This window comes from Corythoichthys intestinalis, chromosome 8 (assembly GCF_030265065.1).
Source record: "Corythoichthys intestinalis isolate RoL2023-P3 chromosome 8, ASM3026506v1, whole genome shotgun sequence".
NCBI classification, from domain to species: Eukaryota; Metazoa; Chordata; class Actinopteri; order Syngnathiformes; family Syngnathidae; genus Corythoichthys; species Corythoichthys intestinalis.
The window spans coordinates 39,553,617-39,571,800 of record NC_080402.1 but is presented as its reverse complement, the minus strand read 5'-3'; the positions used below and the strand labels follow the sequence as shown (position 1 = coordinate 39,571,800).

The 18,184-nt window shown below is 39.5% G+C and overlaps 1 protein-coding gene across 1 annotated transcript in view; it reads left to right on the top strand.

Moving 5' to 3' along the window:
- LOC130921082 (uncharacterized) overlaps positions 1 to 18,184 on the top strand; it is a 130,396-nt gene that overhangs the window by 25,602 nt on the left and 86,610 nt on the right. Inside the window, 9 exon segments of the mRNA XM_057844725.1 lie at positions 3,845 to 3,928; positions 4,411 to 5,202; positions 5,288 to 5,809; positions 8,211 to 8,525; positions 8,623 to 8,831; positions 9,288 to 9,439; positions 14,607 to 14,849; positions 14,933 to 15,092; positions 15,191 to 15,266. Of these exon segments, the coding sequence (XP_057700708.1) occupies positions 3,845 to 3,928; positions 4,411 to 5,202; positions 5,288 to 5,809; positions 8,211 to 8,525; positions 8,623 to 8,831; positions 9,288 to 9,439; positions 14,607 to 14,849; positions 14,933 to 15,092; positions 15,191 to 15,266 (2,553 nt within the window).

Below are 18,184 nucleotides of genomic sequence, written 5' to 3'. Positions count from 1 at the left end.
TCGGCCAATTATATAGCGTATATAGCGAGAGCGAGTGGATAGTGAGGGGAAGAGGATAGTGAACCTACACCGGTGTAGGTTCCCGTTGTTACTTCTTGCGTTCGCTTAAAAGTGCCCATTTAAAAAGGAAAAGCGATGGATGATACTCCAAGCAGAGCGTATTATTAACAAATGTTAAAGTTGTATCAACATATAGCGAGAATAAGGAACGTCACTGACAAGCGCAGGCCCCCGCGAGTGGATAGTGAGGGGAATAGGATAGTGCACCTACACCGGCAACAAATTCTAGCCACTTTCACCCCTGCAATTAACCAAAATAAAAATATAAAATCACTAGACACTTCTGCTCCGCCGGGGTTTTGGGAGCACACAGCACCTCGAACAAACACAGCATGATCAACAAAAAGGGAACAACATGGTATCAATGGATAGAAGGAGCTGACAACTCTCTAGGAGTATAAAAGATAACAGAATAGAGCGGTCTTTTTCCTACCGCATTTCAACACAAGAGTGACACATGTCACAGGTTGGAAATGTTTTAATATTTTGATTTGTTTTAGTTTTGTGTGGTTTGGTTTGCTTTTATATTCACTGTTTGTAGTGTTTAGTTAAACTTCCAGCGTGACTGACGCCAATTAGAACACTTATGCAAGACACCTGTAACACTCTGGGGCCGGGCAATCTTATTTGAAAGAGGAGCAAGCCAATTGGAGGCCAACAGGGGCGGGACAAAGCAGTGAGCCCGGTCGGTAAAAGGCCCAGGGGACTTAGACCCAGGAAACACAGAGCCAGGAGGACGCCAAGCCACGACGCGAGGTGGCAGGAACGACCACAAGAAGGCCCTGTCCGAGGAGCCACAATGTGAGACAACTGCAGCGGCAGGGCGACAGGCTCTGTCTTGGCTGCCTGCCCACGGTGGAGAGAGCCCTCAGGAGTGGCAGTCACGAAGGACCTTGGACTCCACCCGATACGCACACGTCCAGCGCCCTCCTCTTATTGTTGGACCGTGACTTTTAGCCTTTTATCTCTTTTAGCCTTTTATCTCTTTTAGCCTTTTTAGCCTTTTAGATTCTGTAATTTTAATACACATTGTGACCTATAAAAGACTCTATTATCTCCTTGGTCGCACGGTGTCGCGCTCCACCCGGTTTCCCACATTTTACCTCCGTGACACACACACTCGCACATAATAATAAGCAAGAGGGGAATATTAGGATTAGAATTTTATCATATATAAATGCTGGCATTTGGGTAATTAGGAGAGACAAAGACAAGACTGACATACTGAAAACACACACATTACAAAGAAAGCTGAGGAACCCCAAAAATAGGAAGTGAACCAAATATGGGACAAGTAACCATTGGTGTGCGACAGTAGCCAAAATGGGAAAAGACCCACAGTCACTTCAAGACCAACATGCAGCAATTTCAGCCATTGCAGGATTGATATGATCAGCCCTTGTCGTCCTTATCTAAAGTTTAGCTGCAGCATTTTTATTTAAACAATCTGCAGGTGTTTGATAATAAATATTGCAACATTGCAATAGTTCAGACAAAAAGTAACAAATGCATGAATGATGGTCCCTGCATCACAAGTGGGGAGAACAGAACACATACCGTATTTGCAATATTGTGGTGATAAAAGAAAAAGTAGTTTTGGTAATATTTGTATAGTGCAATTGAAGACAGGATAGAGGCGAATACTATATGATGCTGAGATTTTATTGCTCAGTCACTTTGAAGGTATGGTACTATATCAAAACCCAAAGTGACGTCTGTAAAGTAGTGCCTGTGCAAATAACATGTCAAATGCTGTGATACATTTATACTGTTCAGACCATAAGTACCCTCAGATTCCCCTGTGCTCTGTGTCTAAGCAGCTGAACAGGATTGGTTAAAAGAAAAACGTCAGGTGTGAAAAGAGAAAGATTATACATGGTGTCCTATTTATTTTATCCAGTCTGATCAACCGAGGGAGTACTTTTTGGATGATTACTAAAGCCCTTAACAGATACAGAGGCAGCACTGAAGTGAGACCACTGTACCGCTACATCTTCAGTAACCACTAACTCGCAATTGTGTCGCTTAACTGCTAATGTGAAAGAATAGCAGCTGAAATTAGGTCTCTCAGAAATAAATCATATAACGTTCATGAAACCTTTTAACCATATGCTGTCACTTCTTGTTTCCATAACTGGCTCCAAATTTACTTATTCTGTGTTTCCACGTTGGGTACAGTTATATAATAAGGCTTTGCTTTTTGCAGAGAAGGGGATGGGAGTGTAAATCGACATAAAACATTGCAAATATTTGATAAGTATTGATTGTTGAACAAAGCACCAAGTTAACAATTTCCTTCATAGATATTGTGCAAAATGCTTTTAAAGGGAGTGCTGCCATTACATCAAGAATCCAGCTATTGCATAAGTATAATACAAAATGCATTGTGTAAGAGCTTTTTTTTTTTTTTTTTTTTTTTTTTTTTTTTTAATTCATCATGACTGCCGTGAAAGAATTTAATTGGCATTGATGAACTCAATCAGTCAATGTTCAACACAATATGTACTGTTTATTTAAAATAAAAACCACAGCATCAACGAGAAGAGTTTTGAAAAATTTGTAAAATTATTTTGGACAAAAATTACAGAAACCTGTATTTTATTTTATTTTTTTTTTTTTAATGATTTTTTGTTTTCAAAAAAGTGATGCACGTTTTGAGAAAATTATGTGCAATTATAAATATTAATAAATAATACAGTACATCAGCATCGTGTGGGAGCATTTCTTAATTCATTATAAATCCTGTGAAAGTATTTAACTGGCTTTGAGGGACTAAATCAGTGATCATTAGATATAGTATGCACTGCTAATTCAAAATAAACACCATAGCAGCAATGACAAGAGTTTGAAAAACCTGTCTGTAAAATTATATTGAAAATAAAAAGGACTGAAACTTATACTGGTAAAATATATTTTAAAAAATTAAGAGTGTCATGTTTCCAAAAAGTGATGTGCATTTTTAAAAAAAAAGTATCTGCAGTAATAGTAATAAATAAAAAATGCATTACAGTATATTATGTTTTAAACAGAACAATAATAACACACTGTAAATGTATATAAATGTGTCATTTTATCTTAAATCTCAGGTACAAGACTTCTAAGTCTTATTTTAATTCTCTGTGTCAAATTGTGAGTTTTTACTTGACCCACAGTCGCCATCCGTATTCAATACTGGGGCTGAGGCTGTGTGGTGCTGGAGCCTTTCCCAGCTGATTTGTCACACATTAGCAGGGGGCACATGGAGATGGACAACAATTCACACCTTTACTACGTTGGTTCTTAAACCACTCTGTCTGCACCAAAGTCAAGGGAAGGACACGATCAACGTCATACATCTATCTTAAAACTTAATTCTTAAATCTTAACATTTGGCGTGCTTGACGGGAAATAGTTTTACAAACATATTATGTAATTTGGTAGTCACATAACATGAAGAGGGGAACATAAAACCTGCATTTTTTTTTTTTTTAACTTTGCTTGATTTATTACCATAATGTCTATAGACTCTAGATTTATTTTGATTAATATGTAACATTACAGTGTTATTATGTAACACTTTATTCAATTCACCAACAATGAAATATTTGTGTGCATGACAAATGATTGTTTTGTAAGACCTCTTGTAAAGAAAACCTGGCCTATAAATTCCCTCACTCCTTCCTCACTGATAAGATCACCACCACTTCCTGGACTCCATCCTTGTTAACGTAACAAGGTAGGAAAAGCATATATCTAATCGTTTTTCCAAGTAGTGTATGAAATTTATTGTTTTTCTATTTCTTAGTAGAGGCCGACGTATGGTCCATTATGGGGATGCCAAGAGGAGTATTGTTGTTCCTAATTTTGAAGCTCATTACAAAAGGATCAGGTATCGTGCTATTATTTTTACATTGGTTTGATGTCTTCTCACTGTACTGTAGAATCGCAGTCATTCAATGTACTGTATTGCAAATGTGGAAAATATACACTGTGAAATGTTCGTTTTGGAAACTAAGAAATTTGGAAGACGGTAGAGTTAATATTATTTTATTGTGTGAGGAAATTAGTAAATTGTGTAAAAAAAAAACAAAAAAAAAACCCTAAAACTATCGCCATGTTTTTGAGAGGGCTTAGGTCTGGAGTTAAGTTCAACTTCTGAACCTTATTATCCTTTAGATCAAGGTCCACTTACTAGAACTCAGAGGTTCCAAGACTGACTATAACTCCTAACTCAGAGGACGATGCAGATGAAACATTATTAAACCCGCAGATTGTAGTTCAAACAGCCAAATTTTCACACCGCTGCCATTAATTATTTTCATGAGTTGTGTTTTTATTTCTTGGAATTAAACATCATTTGCACTTCTTTAGGTTCAATTGTTTCCAGCTGTGATGCATGCCATAAAAAAGCAACGTGCCAAGAGTCACAGGAACGAACCGACTCCTTTAACGGCTTCTCATGTGTCTGTAAAGATGGCTTTGTTGGCGACGGTGTCAGCTGTTACAATACCTTATTGTGTAGTGATGGGTCTTGCTGCAGCAAAGGTTATGAGTGGTCACCTGCCAGTGGCTGTGTGGACATTGATGAATGCTTGCTCCCGGACACACAATGCACAGGATCTCAAGTTTGCCAAAACAAACCAGGCTCCTATGAATGCCTAAAGCCTGTTTCAATCTCCAGATCCTCCCTTTCATCACAATCAGTTCAGTTCACATGTGGGAACACAGTCTGTCCAGCAGGCATGGATTGCATTGGAAATAATGGCACAAGCTGCGCTGACCCTTGTGACCTCTATAGAGTCCTGGATGACTTTTGGCGTTCAAAGCATTATGAAAGCCCTCATCACAACCTTATAAAATGTGACCGAACCGTTGAGTGGCAAGGCTGGTATCGCTTATTCCTCGGACGAAAGAGTGCACGTATCCCTGAGGGATGTGTCCCTGGATTCATGTGTGGAACTCATTTCACCATGACTCTAGCAGAACCCCATCCCACACAGTTTGATGTCATTGAATCCCGTGCTGTGTGTAACAGCTGGAGGGATGAATGCTGCAGTTTTAATTCAACGCCCATTCATGTGAAGCGCTGCTCCACAGCAGCTTCCAACTACTATGTCTACAAACTTGTGAAGCCAAGCACGTGTATTCGGGCATACTGTTCAGGTATAAAGAAATTATTGTTTTAACAATCTGTTGGTGTTCCTGTTTTGCTGCTTGAGTAACTCTAACAGAATTTTTGTTTTCTCAGAGGTTAGTGAAACAAATTATTTGACGACACCTGAAGCTACTTCAATGGCGCAAAAAACAACTGTCACTAGAACAACAACTGCTATGGGAAGGACAACAGCCCCGGTCTTCCACAATACTACACAAGCTCACACTAATTCCACAACAGAAACAACCACTAGGAGAAATACGACCTATTCTTTCCCAACAACTACAATTCCAAGTTTAGCTGAAGGGGAAGTCCGTCTGGCTAATGGAAGAAACAGCTCGTGCTCCGGGAGAGTGGAAATCTTCCTCCGTGGGCAGTGGGGAACAGTGTGTGATGATCTCTGGGACCTGAGGGCTGCACAAGTTGTGTGTAGGCAGTTGGGCTGTGGCAGGGCCCTGGCAGCCCCCTACGGAGCCTTTGGACCTGGCAGAGGGCCAATTTGGTTGGATAGTGTCAGATGCACCGGAAAAGAATCAATGCTTAAAGAGTGCAGTCACCAAGGGATTGGCGTGCACAATTGCAGTCACTCTGAAGACGCTGGAGTGGTTTGTGAAGGTAAGAACTCAAATGAAGAATTATTTTACTGAACTGATATTTCCCTTAATGAGAATTATAATACTAAGGGGCTGTGAGATATCAATAGGACCGTTATGTGGCAAGATAATAAATATCAATAAAGTTAACAACAACAACAAAAAAATCACATTCGTGAGCAATTATCGAAAATAGATCGAAAATTACGAACCTTTCCGAAAGTATTCCGGAAACAGCCGAATGGGGCTCTGACGTCACAGCCAGGAAACAAAAGGTCAAGGCAGGTGCAGTCGTTGTATATCGACGAGAGAGTTGCGTTCGTGTTTTATCAAAAAAATCGCTAAAATGGTTCAAACCTGTCATGCTATGTGGTGTACAAATAGCCATTTGTTGCAATGTAGTACCCATGAGTTCCCGAACGCGAGAAAAAGAGCTGGAGTACGCAGATAACGAGTATAGTTCGTCCGTGCAAAGAGTGCTAATTTTGCAGACCAAGCTTCCGGCACGGTTTTGTGTGGTGCGCATTTTACACCTGAAAGCTATTCGAACTTTGGACAAATGAAATCAGGTTTTGCTAAGAAATTGCTGCTGAAAGCAGATGCGGTGCCCACCATACACGTGCAGCCACCTAAATGTCCCGAGACATCAAAAAAAGAGGACGATGACTGGCACTGATGAGACCACCCCACCACCCCAGGCTAAGCAAAGGAGGGGAGGAGCCAAGCTCGAAATGGCCAGAGTGAGTACTCTTTTATAATAAAAAACATATCACGCATTGGATATAGGACTGGACACATGTATAAAGTATTGCTCGTAAAATTTATACAACAAATCCTCTAATCCCATTCATATTTGTGTCTGTTGGCAGAGCGAAAACCTATGATAGCAGAATAAATGATAATTATTCTATACATTACTTTATTTTGCGGTCGCTGTGTATCAACTTCACAAAAAGAAATGCAAAACAAACCATTTGGTGTTTCCCACACGTTCTGTTGCCGGTGTTTCATCAGTGTGATTGCTCCCCTCAATGATTGTTTCATTAGGCTGTATTGGCTTTCGTTTGGGCTCAAATTGATAACCAAAAAACACCAAAGAAAGGTTCATAACTCTCCTCGTCACCATTAGAAGAACGTTCGTTACGTCGGATTCGTCGCTGCAACTAGAAACAAAATTGTCCGCCATCATCGCCGCCATTCAGTACTAAGCAGTGTTGTTAATAACGGCGTTACAATATAACGGCGTTACTAACGGCGTTATTTTTTTCAGTAGTGGGTAATCTAATTAATTACTTTTCTCATCTTGGCAACGCCGTTACCGTTACTGAGGACGCAAAGGCATGCGTTACTATGCGTTACTATATTGGTCGAAAAGTCTGAGGGAGACGGACTCACCGAGACGACAGAGCAGAGCAGGAGCGGGAAGGAGGCAAGAAAGTTGTGACGCCGAGCAAACGCGATGCTAGGTAGCTCCAATAATACATGTTGTAGCCGATAGCCGGACAAACTACGCCCGCATGTTATGGTAGACATGGTAGATATCACATGTACTGTATATAGATATAACTAGATGCAAAATGACAGCCGCCATCTTAAAGCAGTTGGCTTTTTAGGACGGCTCTGTTGTAGAGAACCTTCCTCGCGAACCTAAGTAACTTTTTATCTAAAATACTTCTAAATCGGCAAAATCTTGACTTGAATCTATCTTTAAATGATGGAACAGTTTTAAAACTTTCATATGTCGAAAGTAGAGAGAAGGGAACTAATGCAATAATGGGAGCAATTTTAACAACTTTTAACAGTTGATTCAGGGTAAAGGGGAAATTAGGGTAAAGAATTGGGCTCGGGCCAATTGTACCAAAAACCTCCACAAAAAAACTTCACATAGTGTGGCCAATGTTTTTTTTTTTTTTTTTTTTTTTTTGAGGGAAAAAAAAAAAAGTAATTATCACCAATTACTATGCCAAGTAACTGATTACTCTTACGTTCAGGTAATTGAGTTAGTAACGCAATTACTTTTTGGGAGAAGTAATTTGTAACTATAATTAATTACTTTTTTTCAGTAAGATTAACAACACTGGTACTAAGCACTGAGCCGGGTGTTTCCTAGTTGTGACGTCACGCACACAATATGATAGATTTCCGGGATCTCGGGCGCCGGTCGTTTTAGCTTGACAATCGATCCACATTTCTATCATTTTCTTGGTGTTGCAATGTGTGTAATTACACCAAGTGGCATGATATGAATCCAAAAGGCATGCGTTTATGGATAAATGATGGAATATTAGCATTTCCCCAGGTGTTGTAATACTCTTTAACTGAAAGGGTGTTTCCTAACAATATGAACAAGGAAATCTTTAATGTAGTGTCTAGTTTTTTGCTTCTCTTAGCTCATTTCATCATTTGTTGCTTTATTGTGCTAGCCGCTTCACCTGTGAGGCTGGTCAACTCTGACAACCGCTGCTCTGGAAGGGTTGAGGTCTATCATAATGGACAATGGGGAACTGTGTGTGATGACATTTGGGACCTCACCAATGCCCAGGTGGTGTGTAAACAGTTGGACTGTGGCAGAGCTCGTTCAGCACTGCAAAGTGCGGCGTTTGGTCAGGGCAGTGGACCCATCTGGTTGGATGATGTCCGGTGTTTTGGGAATGAAACTTCAATAACGAGCTGCACACATCGTGGTTTTGGGAGGCACAACTGTGTTCACAGGGAGGATGCCAGCGTTGTATGTGAAGGTAGCTTTTATTTCTGTACTGTATGTATTGCATTGGTCTTGGCATTAATGCATATGAAGAAATTATTGACCCTTTATACTGTACATATTTGGTCCAGGCACCCAACCTTCAATCAGGATTTCTCACCTTGTTTGTGGCCCTGACAAAATTCAAGTAGGTCTGAATTCAGTTAGCGTAAGAAGTGCTGGTTATGACCCACTCTCTGGGAACCTTGCGGTCCGAAACTGTTCCTGGCTCAGGGTTCAAGGTGATGTTGTGTGGTATGAAGCCGATGCATGGGCGGATGCCTGTGGAAACACACTGAAGGTAAAAAAAACAAAACAAACAAACAAACTAACAAACAAACAAACAAACAAACAAACAAACAAACAAACAAACAAACAAACAAAACACTGCATCTGTACAAGTGTACTTAAGGCCTGCTTTAAAAACAAAAAACAAAAAACATAACAACAACAAAAACTGCTCATCATGACTTTCTCCAGCTTTCCTAAGTGCAATGTTACTTGCTTTAACTTGTTTTATGTTAACAGTTCAGATTCAACATCCACCGTAAAATTATGTGAAATAAATTTTGTATATTTTGACTAAGAGGGTACTTGTTAGTGACATACTGTATGTAAGTGCTGATTGTCACTCAACTGACAAAACAAGACGCTACTTGTTTGTACTGGAGTTCCTGATTGCCTTGAACCCTACGGCAAATACAGGGAACTCTGTGCTTAAATAAAATGTTAATATTGTTATCACTATATCTTCCAGACCAACAGAACACATGCGATCTACTCCAATAGTATATTTATCTACCCATTGAACAACACATCCTTCTCTGTTGCTACGAGTCTTCCTTTCTCGTGCGCCTATCCTCTGGACACAGACAGCAGGCTAAATGTGGCAATCATACCATCCCTCGGGTGAGTTGTTATGTTATCTACAGTTCTGTGTCTGAATGAATTCATTAAATGAGAGTTCATGAACAAGTTCATATTTTGTGTGAATGTGAACTTGAACATACTAGTACTTGTATTTTGGCTTTGTGACATGTAACAATGTGAGGATTTTTTTATGGCAGTTAATTTTCATTTAAGTGTGCCAGGCCATCTCACAAGAGTTAACACACTGGAAATGAGCTTCAGTTTCTGGGTGGATAAACGCCAGTTTAGTGGTACCTCGACATACGATCGCTACGACACACGATCTTTTCGACATCTGACGTAAAATTTGACTCGCCATTTGTTTCTACATGCTCGGAATACGACAATTTATGACAGCGCCGCAGTTTCTTTGTTTTCCCGCAAGACGGACGCACGGCAGATTTTCTTGTGAGAGAAATCAACATGGGCTCCAAGAAGGTTAAAAGGTGAAAAAAAGGTGACGCTTACCATTGAAATGAAGATGTGCGCGTCCATTAACTGGCTCGACAACACGGCCGTAGAATGTCTCCTATCTCAACGGTCCTCCACCGGCCTCTGTTTGCCAGTCTTTATAAGTTAAGGTGCCAATTATCATTGTGGTAACAACGGCATGGAAGTCGCCAGATTTGTCAGGTTTTTAATCATTTATTTCAGAGCTTGTGCAGCACAACACGCCTTCTGTCCGCCGCAGTATACGCCCCCCCCAAAAAACAGGACATTAAAAGTTAAAACTAAAATCTGTACCGCACACACCTATCTCACTGTGACGTCACCCACGCGGTGCGTTCAGGTACAGCACGCAAAACACATCCGCCACATTTGAACCTGATTCGTTACATTATGACAGGAAACTTTATTATTATTATAATTATTATTATTATAATAATACGTATTATTATTCCTGATTTTTATTTATAATAAGTAATAATAATAAATAATATAATAAAATAATAATAATCTGTAATAGTACCAGCAGTATATATTAAGGATTTAGTGTAGGTTTTCGGGCTGAGGAATGAATTAATGGAATTATAATGTATTCTAATGGGAAAATCCTGCTCTACATACGACCATTTCGACTTACAAACAAGGTCCTGGAACGAATTAAGTTCGTATGTAGAGGTACCACTGTATCTGGTAAATGCAGTCAACAACAGGCACAACTAAGGGTGTTACGGTACGTGTATTTGTATTGAACCATTTCGGTACGTGGTGCTCGGTTCGGAACGGAGGCGTACTGAACAAGTTTCTGACGTAATGTAACCCTTACTTTTCGAGGCTGTGAGTCGATCGGGTTACAGATTCTTTGTGTAGATTATATTTACTCCGTCTTCTCTACTATAATGAGGACCAACACGGTATGACAGTATAACCCAGAAACGTCAACGACGCGACAATGTGGCCGCCGCGAGAACGCAGTGAAATGCGGGCGTTAAAGTCAATCAGCCAATGCACACCAGTCGCAATGCTGCCGCGTGTTAGACGCGTTCCAGAAGCGGCTCAACACGACGCACGCGAAAAGAACGGCAGAGTTTATTATTTGACGCAAGACGCGACCCTCCTGCGTCAATACTACTACCGGTAGCTAGGATCGGGCAGACCGGAAGTCACTCGTGTAAAAATACGGTGGATCCGGTCGATTTTCAAACTAACATGCCATCGTAACCCACTTTTTGAGTCCATCAGATCTCTTGAGTGGTAGATCGGGGCACAGTTGACTTGTCTTTGTTGATTTACTGCTGTCTTCTCTGCTATAATAATAACCAACACAGCCCCGTGTTCAATACAAAACCCTCCTACCACAACAAAACAAGTAGGAACTAATATTCACATAGGAACTAAAGTTATACAACATAAAATATACAATATAAATAAATACTACATCACATTCGTAAAATATAAACTAGGGCTGTCAAATGATTAAAATTTTTAATCGAGTTAATTACAGCTTAAAAATTAATTAATCGTAATTAATCGCAATTCAAACCATCTATAAGATATGCCGTATTTTTCTGTAAATTATTGTTGGAATGGAAAGATATGGTACATAAGTACTGTATTTGTTTATTATAACAATAAATCAACAAGATGGCATTAACATTATTAACATTCTGTTAAAGCGATCCATGGATAGAAAGACTTGTAGTTCTAAAAAGATAATTGTTAGTAGAAGTTATAGAAATTTTATATTAAAACCCCTCTAAATGTTTTCGTTTTAATAAAATTTGTAAAATTTTCAATCAAAAAATAAACTAGTAGCCCGCCATTGTTGATGTCAATAATTACACAATGCTCATGGGTGCTTGTGACACGAAAAAGCATGTTTATTTCATAATACATGCGGTATTTCATGCTCCTGAATGATATGGCTCGCTTGGATGTGTGTGGAAGCGATCGCTATATTTATTTAGTTTTTTGAATCCCGCGCCAGGAAAATGAGTGACTTCCGGCTTCGGTCTCGCATTGAGGAGGAGGGCGCTGTGACGTGTACGGTAGAAGACGTCCTCTTCACGCTACAGTGTACTGTTGTGTATGAGGACGAAGGATTCAGCTGATTTTGCGGATTAATACTTTTATTTTTTGCATCACGCCAGCCAAACGGCTGCAGAAAAATCATTCTGTATGCGGGAGAGGCGTATGCGCCTTTTTGGAGTTTCAAAAGGTTCCCATTCACCGTGGATATTTACTGTGGGACCATTGGACTTACAAGGAAGTGAGTAAACATCTTGTTTTGTATTATGTCAAATACGAATACAGTGATTACAAAGTAAACACTATAAAATTCCTTTAAATAAAGGACTACTTACGTTTGATCATTGATAGGCATGTAAAAAGCTATCCTCATGCCCATTAGCAGTTAGCTGTTAGCACGTTAGCTGCACAACAATTCCAGCCACCCTCCTCCAGCGAACGAACTGTAAATTGCTCTCCGCCGGGCGGTTTGCCGATCCGCAAAGAAACTCGACAACCGGGTCGTCATGTCAAATAATCCAGGCTAGTTATGTGTGATTTTCCACTTCGAAGACTTTGAAACATCCCTCGGTTCGGGTTAGCATGTCGGCTAGCTGTCACTCCTTCTGGTCTGTTTACATTCTCCGAAGCCGGGGAAGGGAAATGACATATGTCCGATTTAGGTGTCGGGAGGTGTGACAGTAAAGGTAAAGTCGACTGTTTTGACCATTATGGAGTAATTTTGCCATGTCGTCTTGAATAAATGGATTTTTATTATTTTATATTCCATTTAGCACAAGATTGTTATTTGTCATGACCATGCCATTTATTTAGCAATTGGGGAAAGTACTTGGGTAAAAAGAATATCCTGTAAAAATATTCAAGTAAAGAGACAGAAACAATGACATTTTGCCGCTCTCTTCGTCTCGTTTTCCTCATTGTGAATAGTTCCCCCTCGACGGGCTGACTGGTCCTTCTCAAGCCATTTATATAGCTATTGGGGAAAAATACTTGGATAAAAAGAATATCCTGTAAAAATATTGGGAGAAGAGAGACTGAAACAATGACATTTTGCAGCTGTCTTCGTCGCGTTTTCCTCGTTCTGAACAATTCCCCCTCAATGGGCTGAATACTAAAACCGATGAGCCTAGTCTACCGCTGACGTCATCCACCTGTTGGGGACGCTAAAGCCCTATAATTGTAGGCGTGGCTAACCGGCAGATTAAAAGACTAATTTCTCGTCATCTGCGCTTTGCTAAATTGTTGTATATAGTCGAATCGTCTCAAAATATGATTCTAATTCACATAATAATGCCATTTAAGACTTTTTTTCTGGTGTCGTATGCTCTTTAAGCCCATAAAATCAGTCGCACCCAAGCGACAGCAGAGGGCGACAAAACTCCAAAAAACACAAGTAACAAATTGGCATTGCACTGTCCTCTCATTTTAATCTGTTTGAGCGGAGCATGTGCGTTAATTGCGTCAAATATTTTAACGTTATTAATTTTAAAAATCAATTACCACCCGTTAACGCGATAATTTTGACAGCCCTAATATAAACACATAATAAAATAAATAATAGCCCATTTAAATAAAATAAATTGAGATGAGCTGAAACACCTGTAATTAAATAATAAGAATAATACACAGATCCTGCTTACACAATTAAATTGATTAATTTCTGTGTGGCGCTTTAACTTGAGAAAATCCACCAATAAAGCTTTTGAAAACCGTTCATAAGAAAAAAAAAGATTAATTGAGGCATTTTATTTGTAAAATACATGTTAAAATCTTTGTTATTGGGATTGTGTTTCTCTTTAGCACAGGACTTCTTTTTTCTTCTTTCTTTTAGAAAGAAAGCTGACCAATACGCGAGGTCTGAAAGGCAAATTGTTGTTGGATTATCTTTAAATACCCGCTACTTTTTGAGTGGAATTGTAGCTTTGTATAGGCTAATGCTCCTCTTGTTGAAAGCACAAAGGTGTGTAATAAACAACTAGCACATTAACAACTAGCACATTTATATTTTGCATTTTGTTTTCTTACTGTACCGAAAATGAACTGAACCGAGACCTCAAAACCAAGGTAAGTACCGAACCGAGATTTTTGTGTATCGTTACACCCCTCGGCATAACGGTGCATGTGTCATTAAATTTTGATGTGTGCTTATAGGATCATCTCATCATCAAATAGGACTATAATGTTTAGTGAATTTTCAAGTGTGGTGTGGAAGATCTTAGCAGGATGCAGTTATTGGAAAAAGCCATCAAGTAATAAACTGGTCTGTTCCTTTATCCTGTATCACCGTTCACTGTTTCCAAGTGGAGATGTACACCTCCTGAGACCCAAACTATATATATATTTTTTTTGCAATGCATTTTTTATTTCTTATTGCTGTTTGAAATCTAATGTCCTCAAATGAGTATGCCGGGTTTCAGGATGTTTAATCTGAAGACACACGCACAAATCAGGTTGTGCCATCGATCTTGGAATATCCGGGCACACGAAATGGCGTTCGTGTCAAGATGCTGTACAAGCAAATGTTTTTGCAAATATTTAAATTTTTTGTTTGATTTCTAGCTGTTAAAATCTAGCAAAAACACCATATTAGTGATTATACTCTGTGTTACAAGGATTCATAACGATGTGAGGACTTGTAGATAGAGGGTGACCATCATGGTTAAGAATCATGTTTTTTTTTTCTTCTTTTGTACAGTCTGGAAGGTGGTATTGTTGCCTCTGGTGACAAAGCTATAGCCTCCATGATCCTCTTCCGAAACTCCAACTTTACTGAACCTTATTCAGCGGGTGCTGTCGTCCTCCCAGTGGGTTCACCAATGTATGTTGGGGTCTCTGTGCTCAAGAAAGATCCCAGCTTGGCAGCTGTTTTGGAGGATTGCTTTGCCTCTCATTCCACAAACCCTGACTACCCTGAGCGATACTCTCTTATCCACAACAAGTATGTATCTGCTCAGTTGAGATAACTATCGAGTCATGATTGAAAGTCGATGATAAATTATAATCTTCACTGGGCTGTACTAGATGTCCTACTGACCGCCAACAAGTGTCCGTAGTTGAAAGTGGTTCATCCTTGCGGGCTCATTTCTCTGCCCTCTTCTTCTTGCTTGATGGGGAGCACCGAGAAGTTTACCTCCACTGCAGCCTCAGCCTGTGTGATCGAAGGAAGTTCTCGTGCATTCCGGTATTCCATTTGATGCACACACATTTACATATCTATTACTGTTTAGTAATTCATTTGTAATGTTATCTTATGGCTTTTCACTTGTTCTCACCACATAGCCTTGCACAAGGAGAGTACAACGCTCTGTCTCAGATTCTACTCCACTGAAGCCGCTCACCATTGGTCCAATCACTTGTAAGGATAATGTATATTTCTTTCAAGTATCATTCTGTATGTTTATAAAATAGAACTAATATTGAAGGCCCTTTTTTTCCTTTTTATTTTCAGGGGGTAAATTGTCCGAGTGAAATAGCAAACACAAATCACATATAGGCACACCATATTTCACACATTAATTCCAAACCTATGGAACATGCAAACTCCGCACAGAGCTCCTTCACCAGAGATTGGACCTGGATCTTCTGTCCTTAGGCAGACATTTTCAACAAAAGTCCTACTGTGCAGCGGCAGCATATTAATTTATCTATTGCTTTTGTAAATTTCAGTGTCTGACTAATAATGAGCAACAAATTATGATAAAAATAAAGGAGTATATATAATTTCAGAAAAAATATGTCTTTTGGTCTTTATTACAGTTTTGCTCAGTCGCTTTGGTACATTTCTCAGGTCAAAATTGAAATCCTCAAAACTACTCATTCAGTCTTCATAACATTGTTCCACTTATGCACATCAAAAAGCAGTGTCTGGTTCTTCAGAACAAATTGCAAATCCATTGGTATTTCCAGGCAAAGATTCTGTACGACAAATGGCTTAACATATTGTCATAAGATGTCAAGCATATTTCTTAACTTTCCCATCACTATTTTTCAAATCTGTCCTGAAGTTGTAAATTGCTCCCAGGCGAATCTTGATAGATGTACAGTGGGGCAAATAAGTATTTAGTCAACCACCAATTGTGCAAATTCTCCCAGTTGAAAATATTAAGAGATGCCTGTAATTGCCAACATGGGTAAACCTCAACCATGAGAGACAGAATGTGGGAAAAAAAAAAACAGAAAATCACGTTGTTTGATTTTTAAATAATTTATTTGCAAATCATGGTGGAAAATAAGTATTTGGTCAATCCCAAAAGTTCATCTCTCAATACTTTGTTATGTACCCTTTGTTGGCAATAACGTAGGCCAAACGTTTTCTGTAACTCTTCAAAAGCTTTTCACACACTGTTGCTGGTATTTTGGCCCGTTCTTCCATGGAGATCTCTCGAGCAGTGATGTTTTGGGGCTGTGGTTGGGCAACATGGACTTTTAACTCCCTCCACAGATTTTCTATGGGGTTGAGATCTGGAGACTGGCTAGGCCACTCCAGGATCTTAAAATGCTTCTTACGAAGACACTCCTTTGTTGCCCTGGCTGTGTGTTTGGGATCATTGTCATGCTGAAAGACCCAGCCACGTCAGATTTTCACTCAAAATCTCTTGATACATGGCCCCATTTATTCTTTCCTTTGCACAGATCAGTTGTCCTGGTCCCTTTGCAGAAAAACAGCCCCAAAGCATGATGTTTCCACCCCCATGCTTCACAGTGGGTATGGTGCAATTCAGTGTTCTTTTTCCTCCAAACACGAGAACCTGTGTTTCTACCAAAAAGTTCTATTTTGGTTTCATCTGACCATAACACATTTTCCCAGTCCTCTTCTGGATCATCCATATGCTCTCCAGCGAACCGCAGGCGGACCTGGACGTGTACATTCTTCAGCAGGGGGACACGTTTGGCAGTGCCGGATTTGAGTCCCTGGCGGCGCATTGTATTACTGATAGTAGCCTTTGTTACTGTGTTCTCCGCTCTCTGTAGGTCATTCTCTAGGTCCCCCCGTGTGGTTCTGGGATTTTTGCTCCCAGTTTTTGTTATCATTTTGACGCCACGGGGTGAGGAGGGAATTGATTTTTTCCACATTCTGCCTCTCATGGTTGAGGTTTACCCATGTTGACAATTACAGGCCTCTCTAATATTTTCAAGTGGGAGAACTTGCACAAATAGCGGGGGACTAAATACTTATTTGCCCCACTGTATATGGCTAGAGTGCAACACAACCTTACAACGTTTTACAATGGAAAGACAAGAATTTCAAAAGGGTCAACAGCTACAGAAAAGAGGAAGAGGAGTGAATTTGGCCGAGGACAAGAATTTGGACAGGGTCAACAGCTAGAAAAAAGAGAAAGGAGTGAAGATGACTGAGGATTTGGGAGGTGAGGAAGAAGAGGAAGATGCGTTCCCAATGAGATAAGAGCAGCACTTGAAGACCATGTTCTCAATTATGGCCTTAAATGCCTAAGGCTGGTAGAAGAACGCAGCCAAATGTTGGGAGAAAAATTTCAATCACATTTCTTCTTTATTTTGGTATTATTGTTTTTCTTTCTTTCTTCCTTCATGCTGTATAGCGCTATTTCATTTCTGTACCACAATGACATGGTATGTCAACAAATGTTATGAACAGTAAAAATGTAAAGTATATCTTGTCCAGTCTCTTGCAATCAATGTACACACCCCATGCACACTAAGGTGAAATTTCTAATTGAATGTAATTGTCATCAAAATTCATTTTGCATCAGAACATCTCTCCAGAGTACACTATTATACTGACAGCAAGACTAAGTAATCAATTTGACTGTCTTGGTGAAACACAATGCCACAAGGACTATGATTCTGATAGCTCTGACATCTTCATTGACAAAGGAATTTAATTTTGAGAGATGGATTTTGAGCCAAGAACTGCATTTTGCAAGTAATCCGTGGTGTTTTGGTACTAGGTACAAATTGTTTTTAAGAAATACACCAATTGTATAATAATTGATGAGGATGATTCGAGAAATGTACCAAGTGACTGAAACCAACTGTAAATAAAGTATCCAGACAGTACGAAAATCTGTAAATTCCTTTAATTATCATGAAAGGTGTGAAATGATTGAAATGGCATGTGTCCGTGATCGTTAGATGTCTTATGCTTAGTAAAAATAAACCCAAGAGCAACAGTGTTGAATAGCATGCCTGAGAACGAACCGACAGATGGACAGACTGACCATGAAAGGTTAACAGATACAGTATATAGATTGGAAAGGATTTTAGTGGATGAATGAATAAAATAAACAACTACAA